This window comes from Amblyomma maculatum, chromosome 1, assembly GCF_055883805.1.
Source record: "Amblyomma maculatum isolate TAMU_Amacu chromosome 1, ASM5588380v1, whole genome shotgun sequence".
NCBI classification, from domain to species: Eukaryota; Metazoa; Arthropoda; class Arachnida; order Ixodida; family Ixodidae; genus Amblyomma; species Amblyomma maculatum.
This window is the reverse complement of record NC_139344.1, coordinates 459,131,789-459,145,051: the sequence shown is the minus strand read 5'-3', so window position 1 is coordinate 459,145,051 and position 13,263 is coordinate 459,131,789. Positions and strand designations below refer to the sequence as shown.

Sequence of the window (13,263 nt, the reverse complement as noted above, 5' to 3'; positions counted from 1 at the left end):
AGGCTCACATAAGTTGACACCTGAAGATATCCATGCTGAAAGGGATGAGAAACTAGCGCTCCTCCATGTTTTATCGCACTTTTCGCGGATTTGATGTCTTGTAGTAGTGTTCGCTCTCAAAAGACGCAGCACGCATTACATTGTGATCTATATCAGAAGGGACAATGCGAACGCGACAAAATAAGTGGACGCGACCATCACATTTTGCTTAGGGCTCGCGTCAACAAAAGTAGCAGCATTTTTATTCAACTTTTGAGGGAGCATTTCGAATGCACCTTTGCTACTAGCTCGGTGAACGGTGCTTGCCGAATTATCTTTGAATCAAGGTAATATTGGAGCCGCAATGTTTAGAGTGAGAAATTTAAAGTACCACAAATATGGGAGACTGATTTGAGGTAAGCAGCTTTAACTTTCCAAACCCTATGTGACACATATATTTCTCACAGGCAAGAAATATACGAGCAACAGTAGGGTACCTCGATGTCAGCGCCGCCGTTCAGGGTGGTGCCATCCTTTGACCGGCCCCATGCCGCCTCTTTTGCGCTGCGGCGCCATGTTGAATCAGGACGGGCGATCGGTGCGGTCGCAGTTCCGTGGTGCAAGCAGCTAAGCTTGCGTTGTTCGAGGCTGCGGATGACTCGCTGGTGGTTTTACTTATTTGAGATTGTTAGACCGCGTGCCTTACGAGCTTGTCAGGTCAACAGAATGAACATTACGAGAATTTGTGTGTGCTGATATGCGCTGGGTAAACACGTAAAGGACTAGGTTGTTTTCATTTCCCCTGGGGCTGAAAGGGAAGATATAAGTGGGACCGACATAAAATAACCAAGCTATATACCAGCGATGTAAGATTCAAGACAGTTTTGACCTATAGTTCGTTTTGAACATTGTTTTTCTATTCGCGTAGTGTCATAGCTAGAGTCGAGTGAAGATGCTTTTTGGTACCGATGTACCGATCTCTCGCGTATCTCAAGTCAAGGCTCCTAGCTTATTTCTTTAGATAAGTACATATTGTACCGTTGTAATCACAAGCGATGTAGCCAAATTGTCTTTATAGGTATACAATTGCAACACGATATATGCGATGTTCATTCATTGCCGTGCTTCCTATTATGTTGCGGAGCAAAATGCCTAAGTATGATGTGACATATGTAAACATGCCGTCAACACGCATTATAATACTCAACCTTTTCCTGTGTTTTCTGGATCGGTATCTGTCGTAGACTGCGCATTGTTTATAAATATGCGAGGCTCGATAATGTTCAGCAAAAATTTTATGAAAAGGTTCTCTTCATCACTTTAGATAGTATTCTTCAAAGTATTTCTTTGTATCACTTCAAATGTACCTAAGTGTTTTGTATTTCCTTAGTAGCACTTTGATGAGGACGAGTTTGGAGAGAAATTGATAGGATGGACGCCGTCTGTTCAATTTCAGAGCTTTGACCATGCTCTTTTACTTTAGATGTACCTGGAGTGTATAATTTCCTCAATTTTCAGTGATTCGAAACAATAGCACTTGTTTTTAATTATTTATTCAGCTCAACAGAAGCCGAGTAAACTCTCTGCGGGACGGCATGCCAAATTTACACCTCCTGCAGAGGAAGACAGCAGCTCCTACTCACCTGTTGGTGCAGCGGCCAGCTAAGCGAATTTAAGGATTCATGATGACAATTATCGCAGCTATACTGTGCTGATGTCAACTTTGTGTAAAGTTTTTTGTTTTAACTGTTATACCACACTCTACACATCACATTTACCAGGCTTTCTTGCTCGCTAGTTCGTGGTTGATGTCTTTCCTTTTTTTTTTCATTTTCATTATTGTTGCGAATGCTTTTACACTGCGCACATCAATATTTTTGCTCTATGTTTGTTACATAATTAGTGATTTGCATCTCTTTTCACGCTTTGCTTTCATATCTTTTCTACAAGAGTTACAATCGACTATACATACACAATATATATGTCCTTCTGTCTCGGTAATTTATGTTACAGTTTGCATTTTTTCATGTTCGATTTCAGTCAACATTAAAAAAAAATGATTTGCATTCTGCGGGGAAAAACATACAGCAGAAACGACGGGTTCATAAGAGAATAGAGGGGCGGCGCTGTAAACACAAAATAAAATTTCATGAGAAGAAAATTTCAGTAGTGTTTCCAGCGTCGACCGGTTTGGTTTACTTCTTTTCATTATGAACATGTCGTTTGGGCTGCTTTTTTTCACGTACCATACATCAACGGGATCAACAAGCTGCGCTTTTTCAAATTCGCATTGTATTCGGTTTGTTGACTTTACTGTCTGCGAGGGGTGAGGTTGATAAGTTTCGTTACATACTTGTCTCGCAAAAGTACTGTGAGTTGAGCTAGTTGGTGCATCATTTTTTAAAGATACACAGCGCAACAAACATAGGACAAGCGAGTAGACGGGAACAGCGCTGTTCCCATCTACACGCTTGTCCTATGTTTTTGCGCTGTGTATTTTTAAAAAACATACTTGTCTGCAGCAACAGTAAAACTCAACCTTTAGGCGTCTAGCATTTATTTTTACAACAGCCTGACTGTTCAGTACCCAATCCTGTCGGCAGAAAATGTAGTTCAGGCATTGCCAAAATAATGCAGCTTTTTCAATCAAACCCTTTATGGTCGCTTTATTTTTGCAATGAATGATTTTTAAGGCCGATAACTATTATTTCGGATATAAATTTTCAGAATACAGCATCTATAGTTTACGATGACCTCAAATTACCCATTTTTGTAGGTTCACATGCATAGTTTAATAACCCGTGGAGATCGCGTTGAATAAGATAAAGCAGAGGAATCACAGTCGAGAAACCGCTGCATATGTCCATGGTGCAAGCGAACTCGACATGCAAGCAAGTTCACAGATTTCCGGTGAATGGGCGCCCAGGAGGAAAACGAAACGAGTGAAAACCTTACTTAATCATGTATGCTATCAACAACTAGAGAAGTCGGTTTTCGAGGGAGCCGGGAAAAAAAAAGCGCTGGCGCAACGTTCGTATACTGAGGTTCACGCATAATTAGTATATACCAGCGTCTGCCTGTAAACAGATGTGAGTGCTTCTTGTAAGCAATATATGGCCAAACAACTCGCATTTTCACTTCGAAAGATTAGAAAGAGACCGACATCAGTTTTTGAGAGCTCAAAAAAGAGAAACAGCTAGCGCAAAGAAAGCATATCCAACCGCTGGGCGCGAGCGGCTGATGCGCGGCTGTCAACAAAACAACGAATAAAAAAAAAGGCCATGTGGAAAACAATAAGATGATTTCTTCAACCCGCACAGGGCAGCAGAACATGCTGGTAAAATGATCTGTTAAATATTATTAGGTTTTCCAATCTCACAGTCGCGCCAGCTCGGCCACTTGAGGCCGTAAAATTAAGTCGTACAATTACGTATTCGACAATCCGATGTGTAAAATGGCTATTGAGAGTGAAATTTTACGCATTGCGATACTGATAAAAAAGACAATTCAACTCAAAGCACTCTGAAGCGGCGAAATCAAGAACGCGCCATTACGCATGCTAGCGCAGCGGATCCCGTGTGCTTCAATATGGCGGCGTCGGCGAGGTTGTCTCCACCGTGGACGGCGGCGCTGACATCGAGGCACACTAAGCTACGGTGACTATAGGCGCCCTCTAGGTATAGCCACCATGAGTATGGCGCTGGTCGAAATCACGGGGAAGTGCTGCGCGCAGTGCTACCGCTATTATTGGGCCACCCTCATTTTTATGAAGGATTTGAAGGTCGCTGTATTTTTCTCACTATAGAGTGTGCAGCGTTAACCATGTTGCGCGTTCAGCAGGGCGTCATTGCTATAGGTGACCTTTTGAGAAAAATATAATGTAGGCAGGCCGATATAGGGAACAGAAACATATGCCTGGGGGTAAGGATTTTCAAAATATTGTGTACTTAGTTATATTCTTACACTTCTACAGCTGCCGATAAATTTTCTGTGAAGAAGACAAACCTGTTTCAAAAAGAACACTTAAATTTTCGGTCAACACTATTCCCACTTCGAGTCATTGATCAATTCGCTTTTGCCCTACCATCCGATATGGTGACCGCACTGGTTAGCTCACTTGGCAGACCGACTGCCCCGGAAATAGAGATGGCCCCGGGTTGGACTCTCGGACCAGGAGGAATATGTCATTACTACGAAGTTTCTTAGAAAGCTATTAAGCTTTCTTTGTGGCCGTATAGCTGCGCTTGGTAGGATGTCAATGAGTAACTACCTTATTACAAACCAGTTTAACATCGTGGCAATGACGTCTTCATTGAATGCACAATAAACCACACACCATATGAGCCAGTTTGTATAAAATTTCAGATTCGCTCCAGAAAAGGAAGCCTACTTAAACAAGACTGCATTCATGCCATTCGGGATGGGCCCGCGACATTGCATCGGTAAAAACATGGCGATATTGGAAATGAAGCTGACCATAAGTAGGCTTCTTATGAAGTACCAATTGGAACCTGGTCCTTCTCAAACGGTGAGTGAAAACAGCTTGTATACAAAGGTGTTCGGTGTAAATAGCTGGAACTCGCGCTCGCCACAAATAAGGGCACAAAAGCATCATGTTGCTATTCTGTTTAACGAATAGGTTGCGAGACTTGAGAGAATGCAGCGGGCGTCTTGAATTACATGCAACTGAGCATGGCTAACTTTATTGCCTGCTTCGCACAGATTATTTCGCAGGATTTCATGTTGTAAGTGCGCTTGATATTTGTTTAGTAACGTCGTAGAACTGTCTGCTGATATATAAACTTCCTGCGTCAGTCTACAGGTATATATATGAAGCTCCGGGAGCAGCTTAGCGATGAGTTAATATTGGTGACAATTGAAATCAAAACTTTTAGTAATATTTCGAATTTCATAACTGAGTTTATTAATCTTTATTTCTTCGAAAGCATGCTTTTTTGGACACGGTTTAACGAGAAACATGCACTTTCATTGTAGCACTATATGGGGCTTTCCTCAGTATATGTGTAAAACAAGTAAGCTGTTCTCGGCAGTATCCTTGTCCTTCTTCACATTTGTTGGTTTTCTGCAGCGTCAGAATTAACATCACATGGTCCTCATTGCTGCTTCCACTTACAAAAACAAAAAAACCCCCGGTTCAGCTTTTGGGCAAGGTGGTGAAAATTTGGGCACAATTTTTCAGACCGCCTCCTTTAAAGACTGAAACTGCCAAATTTTTTCGATGATACCGTGTCTGATGTATGCATGCAGTGTGTACCGATGCGTCCAGTGTGTAGTATGCATTGTACACAAGCTTGTACCTGTTACGGAAGACAAAAAATAAACATAAATGTAGTTTTGATGTTTGTAGATTATATGTTTGGGTATTTACTTGAAAGTCTTTATTTTTAGGATAAAATTACACGTTTGGTTGACTGAAGGTTGCATACGTAGAATTTTGTCTATAGAAGCTCAAAGTTCTAGTCACCTAGTATAATTTACTCGCTCAAATTGCCACAAATCCTATCACACGAGCCCTGTTGATCCCTACCTTGAATCTGGACAGCGAGGCCGCTGAGCACTACGAAAGCCGTTTAGATTTCGAGTTCAGTATACCTTTCTAACCACCAAGAAAGCGAGGTAGGGAAGTACGGTTTTAGCAATATGAATAGATGTTTTCTTTGCGTATGCCTCTCATTAAAACTTGTCAACTACTAGATGGTTTGCACATCTGGTTCTCCATCTATTGCGTAACTGTGCGGGTATTAACAATCGTTTCAGAAGACAGGCTGTATATCTTGGGTGAAAAATTGCACACCATAGAGGGGTGAGAGACACTTTGGCCAATTTTAAGTGCTGAATGTTTAGAGTCTTTGAGAGTAAAACAATCGTTTGATATATTAAATGAAATGGAGATATTGAGATGGAGATTATGGTAGGGCAAACTGCAGAAACAATCCGTAAGATAGAAAAGCTGCAAAAAGTGTAGCACGCTGAGTGAAAAGTGCTGCTCATGCGTGAACGAGATGATTTCCGTGAAGTCTGGGCACTTAGACAAAAAATCAGATTTCAGGATTTAGTATTGTTCGGCTTATTATTTATTGAAATATAGGTATGCATGTTTTAATTTCGGGGTCTGATTATGGCTTTCTCGAAATTTGCCTTTTCATCTTCTCAGTAGCCCCGAAAACGTTTTGACGCCAGTTGTGTGCATTTTATTGTCAACATTTTTGGAACAGTGAACAAAAAAATGTGACCAAGAACGAAATATTTAATAAACATTATGAATTAGCTAGGACTAATAAATTACTTTTAACATTGGTTTTAGGCATCCTGCAGAGCTTCAAGGCAAGTCTGGTCGGCTTGCAAATATATGCGATCACATGTAATAAGAAGAGTAACTGAGAAAGCATACTTACTTCGCGTAAATGGCACACATATTTTCCGGCTGATATATACAAACTCCTATGCAACAAAATGCTCACCAAAGACGACAAGGCCTATATAGGTTACAACACGCTGAATGAGAATCCCCCAACAACGTTCCAATATTTCACTGCCCGACGGGCTCGTATGTGATACAAGTTTTAATTTAGTGAATCGGTTTCCCCAGCAATGCTGATGTATAGTTTTCCTTAGTTCGGAAAAAAAAAAGCGATGATTCGCGAAGCACTTAGATTCAGGAGATAAAACTAGCAACCACCAAAGGTGTAAGAGTCTTTGCGAAGGTTAATGACTGAGAATCATAACTATAAATAGAAACGGTCGAAAAAGTATGTAACCATACTTTCTAAGATGAGGCAAACGTTTTGAATTTCAGTGTTAGTTGGTCATACGTGGTTGCCTGCTCAATGCCGGCGTAACATTTTATCGCTTTTATGAGCTATTGTGTCCAGCTAACTTTGAAATTTCGGTAAAGGTTTTTAAGCAATAAGAATTGTTGCACTCCTTCAATAAAGGAGCCTTCGGCAAAGAAATATATGATGCTAATGAATCCTTGTGCTTTTCACTGATATTTTTGCCCGAGCATTTGTATGGTTAGACCTTGCAGTTGAGGACTTTGGGACGTTAGTAATAGCTGTTCCGTTTGCATAGCCTCTCAAAATATTGAAAAATGTTTATTTCTTGCGTTCGCAAAAAGCGAAAAGCACAGCTTTTAATGAATGCCTGTTTTCTGGGTATCCTCAGGCCAGCACAGCACTATTGCTTTGGCTTTTTTTTGGTTTCTTCTGGCAGCAGCTGCAACCCCGGTCACAGTTCTCAAAAAGGCATACGCATATTTAGTAGGTGTTCACAAAGTGGACTTTATACTGACGTGTAAAAAGGTATTCGCTTAACCACATGTAACTCGTCACGCGCGAGCAATTGATTCCATTTATGGACGGCGCTACACACCATGTGCCACGGTATAATATGAAATTGATGCGAATTGCAATGATTGCTTTGTTACCTAGTAGCCATGCTGATTAAGCATAACCTGCAAAGATGACAAATGCTCACGGCAGAAATGCCAAAGTGGATGAGTTGAAATATATAATAAAATGCATTCGTTTTATTGTACTTGACAACTCACTGCTATTTCACGCAGCTAGAAAAAAACCCTGCAAACTCTGTTCGAAATACGTCATAATAATTTCTCGTTCTCCCCAAATGTAAGATATTTCTATAATGCATGTTTTGCGAGTTAAGAAGCATACAGATTGGGTGAGAGAATAACTCGGAAAAATCACTATCTATTGGAAGTTAGGAACAAATCGGCATTGACAGCACATGTAGTGCGAAAGGATTACGAGCGATTATCAGTAAGTATAACACTTACGTTGCATTCTATGGGAAGGAAAGCGTAGAGGGGGTGGAAGAAACTTACGTTAAGAAGTACATAGCGGCCAATTTGATGCAGATAGCACAGGACCGGGCTAACTGGAGGAATATGGGAAAGGCCTTCGCCTTACAGTTGGTATTGTTCGGCTTATGATGATGTTTTGCTGAAGTGTAGTCTGCAATTATGCCATAATTTCCAGTTGGTATTAAAGAAAATTCTAATGTTACTGCAAAAACCTGTCTCACAACCAGTTCATGGTCGAAAACAGTACAAAAATTTGTAATAAAATAAATTTTATTTTATTTCAAATAAATAAATTTTAATAATTTTTCTTATTTCAATTACTCACATCCACCCAAGCGCAGCCATACGGCTAGAAGGGAAAGCTATACAGCTTTCTCAGAAACTTCATAGTTAACGAAAAATTTAATCCTGTTCCGGGGTCGAAACCGGGACCACCGCCTTTCCAGGGCGTCGCTCTACCAGCTAAGGTACCCAGAACAGTTGGTAGGGCGAGAGCGAATTGATCAATAACTAGGGGGGGGGAATTGTGTTCTTCGATATTTAGGGCGATCCCCCAAGGTAGAGTAGACTTGTATTAAGGGAGTGATTACTGACATCCACCCAAGCGCAGAATCCGGACGACTTTTTTTTTTAACTACGAAGTTTCTGAAAAAGTTGTATAGCGTTCCTTTCTAGCTGTATGGCTGTGCTTGGGTGAATGTCAGTGAGTAATTACTCCTTTATTACAAATCTACTCCACCTTGGGGATTCCCCTTAATATCCTATGAGCACCGAAATTTTATTCCGAACAACTGTACGTTCATATGGCTTTTTGTTTTCGACAGGGAAACTTTTTCTATCCAGTAAATTCAAAATCATTCCAAAAATACACTCATTATTATGATGATGCATTTTTGTCTGACAATTCATATAGAGCATTGAAATTTAAGTATGCACTTTTCCTGCATATTAATATCGAATGTGTGTCCCAATGCATTCACTACAGGCTGATGGTGTCCAGATGTCAGCCGGTTACAGCGCGGTTCAGAAACGTTTGTCTTCCTTTTAAAAACAAAGAAACTCGCTAACTTTCTTTATTACCTTCTTAATGAAATGACGAAACTAGCTATATAGTATAACAACTGTATTCTCTTCCTGCCATACTTCTCCTCTTTGAATGATTGAGTGTTGCTTGGCAAAATCAGCAAATAAATTTTCGCTGTTTTCCCGTACGATTGCTTTGAAACTTTTTATATTAGTCAGTGTTCAAATGCTTTAAGATGCTTTCTGCAAAAAATAAAACTACGCAACAGCACAAAATGGCCATTTCGATGCTTCCTAAAACAAAAATCGATTTTTTGCCTATTGCCACTGCTCGATTGATGTACTAGAAGCGGAGAACTTGGCAGAATTGAACATGTCTTTGAAGAAGAAAAAAAAGAAGGAAACGAGTGCGATGTCTTACCGGTTTTATGTTGATTTTTGCGCCTTTTAAGGCATGGTCTTAAAGGCTGGTTCACACTGGCGACTCGCGGAGGTATCGCTGCTCGATTCGTCACGGAGGGGGAGACCGGCGACAATTGTTGATCAACAGGGAGTGTTCACACCGGAATGCAACTCGCTTTACGACAAAGCCCTCTCCGAACGAGATTTGAACGAAGGCACGGCTTTCGCGCCTTTACGGCTTCTGCTACCGCGCTCGGGGTAGATCGATTCGGACTCATTTCGGTTATGAATATGTGAAATTATCAGTCAAGAACCGGATCTTATGGTTATTCCCATGTTTAGGACTGTTTCGACCGCCAACGCGCTATAGTTCGACGAAGACGGAAGCGGCGGTGGTGTGTGCGCTGTTAGCGTTCTCGCGAAATAGCAGATCACGACATCGCCTCATGCCCGAGCGTCAAACACATGACCAATGATACAAGTACAAACGTGAATTAGTATATGCTTCACTCTCGCAGTGCTCCTTAGCATGTTTGCCCAACAACTGCGGGCGCAGTAAGTCGATCGTGCACACGCGCGCAGGTACTCTTGAATTTTCCCGCCTTGGAAGGAGGCAGAAGCGCTGCGGATTGGCTCAGTAGCTTTGCGACTTGAAGTCGCGTCGCAAGAAATCGGCCACCGAGCGACTCCATGGCGACTCCCTCAAACGGGTCGCTGGCGACTCGTTCGGGTCGCCCCCTCCGTGACTAATCGCCCCCTCCGTGACGAATCGTGTCGCGCGACCTCCGCGAGTCGCCAGTGTGAACCAGCCTTAAAAGAAATTCAAAGCATACTTCTTCTCAGATACCTTTTTTGGGTTGTCGATAACGGACAGAGGGAAATGTTGTAGCATGGTTGTAATATAACGAGTGTTTCAATATCCCGATTAAAGAAAGTAGTTTCAGGTTCTACCGATGTGAGTTTTAGTCGGTTAAAAAAAAACCGGCGAAAAAAAAATTGTTTTTTTTTTTTTTTGCAGTGAACTATGCGGGGATATTACGCAGACGAGGATGAACTAGACGAGTATACCACGAAGACGAGGATGAGAACGACAAAGTGCCGCTGCGTTGCTCGAGCTCGCTTGTGGAGGCCTAGATTGGCTGTGTTCTTGTGTGGTTCGCCGTGCAACTTAGAAAGGGCTATCATCCCTGTTAAAACGCAGTAAAAAAACCCTTTCACTTTGAGCGACCTTTTAGAAAAAATAAATACAGCAAATCGCCGCCAGTAAAAGAAAATCATATTCATCCCCGGTTAACTATAAGGAACTATATATAGCTTTGCAGACAGAGATTATTATATGTTACTAAATATTCGCTAGACGCTCTTCACCTTTCTTGCAAAACTTGCATACTATACTCTTTTATCGGAAAATGCAATGCTGCAAGGGTGATCCTTGTGAACTTAAATGAAAGTAAGTAGATATCCAAGGAGATATGCTTAGTTCCCTTGATTAGACAAGTTCCCTAACGCTTAAAAAGTGGGCGTTTTTTAGCTCAGCTTGGTCAGAATATGCGTAACAAAAGCATGCGTGCCTGGCGATAGGCTGCCTACTTCTCTACAATGCAATGTAATCCCATACAATCCATAATAATCCAAACCAATACAGTCTAATCAAATCCAATCCGATCAAATTCTGCGCTGCCTAAAGCGTCCTCTTACTTGTAGGGGGATTTTGATTCTGGAAAATTAGTAAACTATATCTCAAAATACCATCAACATATGTTTTTTGAGAACTATAGAGCGACAATTGCATCTCCAACGTATTCCGCCCATACATTTGAGCATTTGTAATGCTTCTGCTGTTTTTGCAGAGTGTTATAAGATGGAATATCCAAGAAAGGTATCGGTCTATGACACAACAGACGTATCGTTGGGTCTTTACGGAGGGTAGCTGCTTCCCATTAAGTAGGATTAGATATTTGGCCTTGTTTCCCTGGTGAATTTTATGGTAACACGTTTTTCCGCAGAAATATGAATTACTCGGGTAGCTAAGTAAGCAGAGATGTTTGGTAATGCTTTTTGAAGACGTCGCTGCGTAACATGACGCAGTCTAGATTCGCTCCAGATACAGGTATCATCTGCATAAAGCGTGGCGGGGACTCCGTGTGGTAGGATTAGTGTTAAATGTATTACGGTGATATTTAACAACAGAGAGCTGAGCACAACACACTGCGGTATGCCCTTCCCTACTCCATGATATATTATTGGGCCGTCTGAGGTAGTCATAAACATTTTTCGCTCTTTTAAGTAGTTTTCAATCTACTTGTACAACTTGCCTCCAAGTCCAAGACTGCCCATGGCTGCGAGAATAGCATCGCGGAAAACATAATCAAAAGCAGCATTGACGTTGGGAAAAACAGCAACGAGAATGCGACCAGCATGTAGGTTTTCTTCAAGGGATGTGAGGAAGGTATGGCGTTGTCAATTTCAGACTTGTTCTGACGAAAGCCGTTCATTTAAGAAGGTTAAAAGTACATGAATCCAACCAAATCATTAGGCCAATGCCGAAGTGTCCTTCAGGACAGCCACTATTGCGAGCAAACAAGTTTTACAAAAGTACCTCGCGTGAGGCTGCTGTATGTGTTATTTTCCTAAGAGGTAAAGAGCCATGACACTAGGGAACTCAGAAATCCCAAACAAATATTGTAAGGCAAAATAATGTGCGAGGCATGCACAAAGCAAGCAGAAGGAACAGAAGTGCAACTGGAGGCCTAGACGGCTGTGGGCACTTATGCCATGCTGCTTCGTCACCTAGATTTACACGTTCGGTTTGAAGAAAGTTAAGTGATAAGCCGGACAAAAATTACTGCACGAAGATATACCCTTCATAGCAATGCTTTGGTGATAATTATAGCACTACGAGCAAATATGGGGTTCTACAAGATAAGGTTTAGGAGATAAATATTCTCATGCCTTTACATTCTTTCATTTGTTATTTTTTCTTTACAGAGTGAGTTGGAACTAGCCTCTCGTGCAATGCTGTCAACACCAATCAATGGACCGTGGGTCACACTTCGTCTCATTCGAAAGCCTTGCTAGTGTGACTAGCTCTTAATGGGAGCCTCACCGACCTCAACGGGGACGTGTCATTTCTTAAGCGTTGTTTCTCTATTGTAGAGATATTGCAGGTTTAGATGCCTTCACGATTGCCCAGGTGTCTCCTCAAGATTATAAGTAATTCGTTAGAAAGCACGCTGAAAATAAAAGAGAAAGCACAAACTATGTGTGAGTCTTTTTATACACACATACGTCCTAATTCTTCAAATGCATGTAGTGTTGCGGCGAATAACGAAGTTTGCAAGGAAACGAAAGTTCCAGGGTTGCCATGACGGTAGAAACGCACACGTATCAGTGTACTCTTCAGTGTTTATTTTTTTTTTCATTCAATGGGGGGGGGGGGGGGGCGCTTGGCGAATCAACAAAACGCTGTGATGTGAGATAATTTAGTGCGCCTCACTTTGAGAGTGTGTACTACATGTATTTTAAATAATATTCTGTGGATGCATCCTGCCTATTACCTCTCTTTGCCATCATCAGCTTTTCTCGTAGCGGAGGCAACACTTCTAATTATCGAACTATGAAGAGTGAGATATCCCCCTGACGGTAATTGGAGCCGATGTAAAAGCATCGTGGAGAATGCCCTCGAACGCTTACCACTATCCGCCCCTCTCAAACAAACCAATCTAGCGGGCACTTCTGTTGTGGCATCCATGATTCTTAGCGGCATGTCATTATCAACAGGGAAGATAGGCATATTACCATGAATTGGGGACACGTCTCTCGCAGACAGTCGTTCCTTATCTCTGCACTGCAAGTTGGAGGTATATAGAAAATGTGTGCTTCCGTTCATTGTCACGCGTGCAGAGGGAAATTCAAGCAAAAACAATTGTCTTGGAAGAAAGGCATTCAACCATAACAATTTTCGGGCGCAGTCATGGTCAAAAGTGTGAAGCCCACTGGAAAGAGCTGCACAGCAG

The 13,263-nt window shown here is 41.6% G+C and overlaps 1 protein-coding gene across 1 annotated transcript in view; it reads left to right on the top strand.

Moving 5' to 3' along the window:
* The window catches only part of LOC146209762 (cytochrome P450 3A14-like), a 133,030-nt gene extending 120,534 nt beyond the window's left edge, over positions 1–12,496 (top strand). The window contains exons 13-14 of the mRNA XM_084587452.1: positions 4,345–4,507; positions 12,236–12,496. Of these exons, the coding sequence (XP_084443578.1) occupies positions 4,345–4,507; positions 12,236–12,325 (253 nt within the window). The 3' untranslated portion in view covers positions 12,326–12,496. The remainder of the gene's footprint in view (positions 1–4,344; positions 4,508–12,235) is intronic.
* The last annotated feature ends 767 nt before the right edge of the window (positions 12,497–13,263 follow it).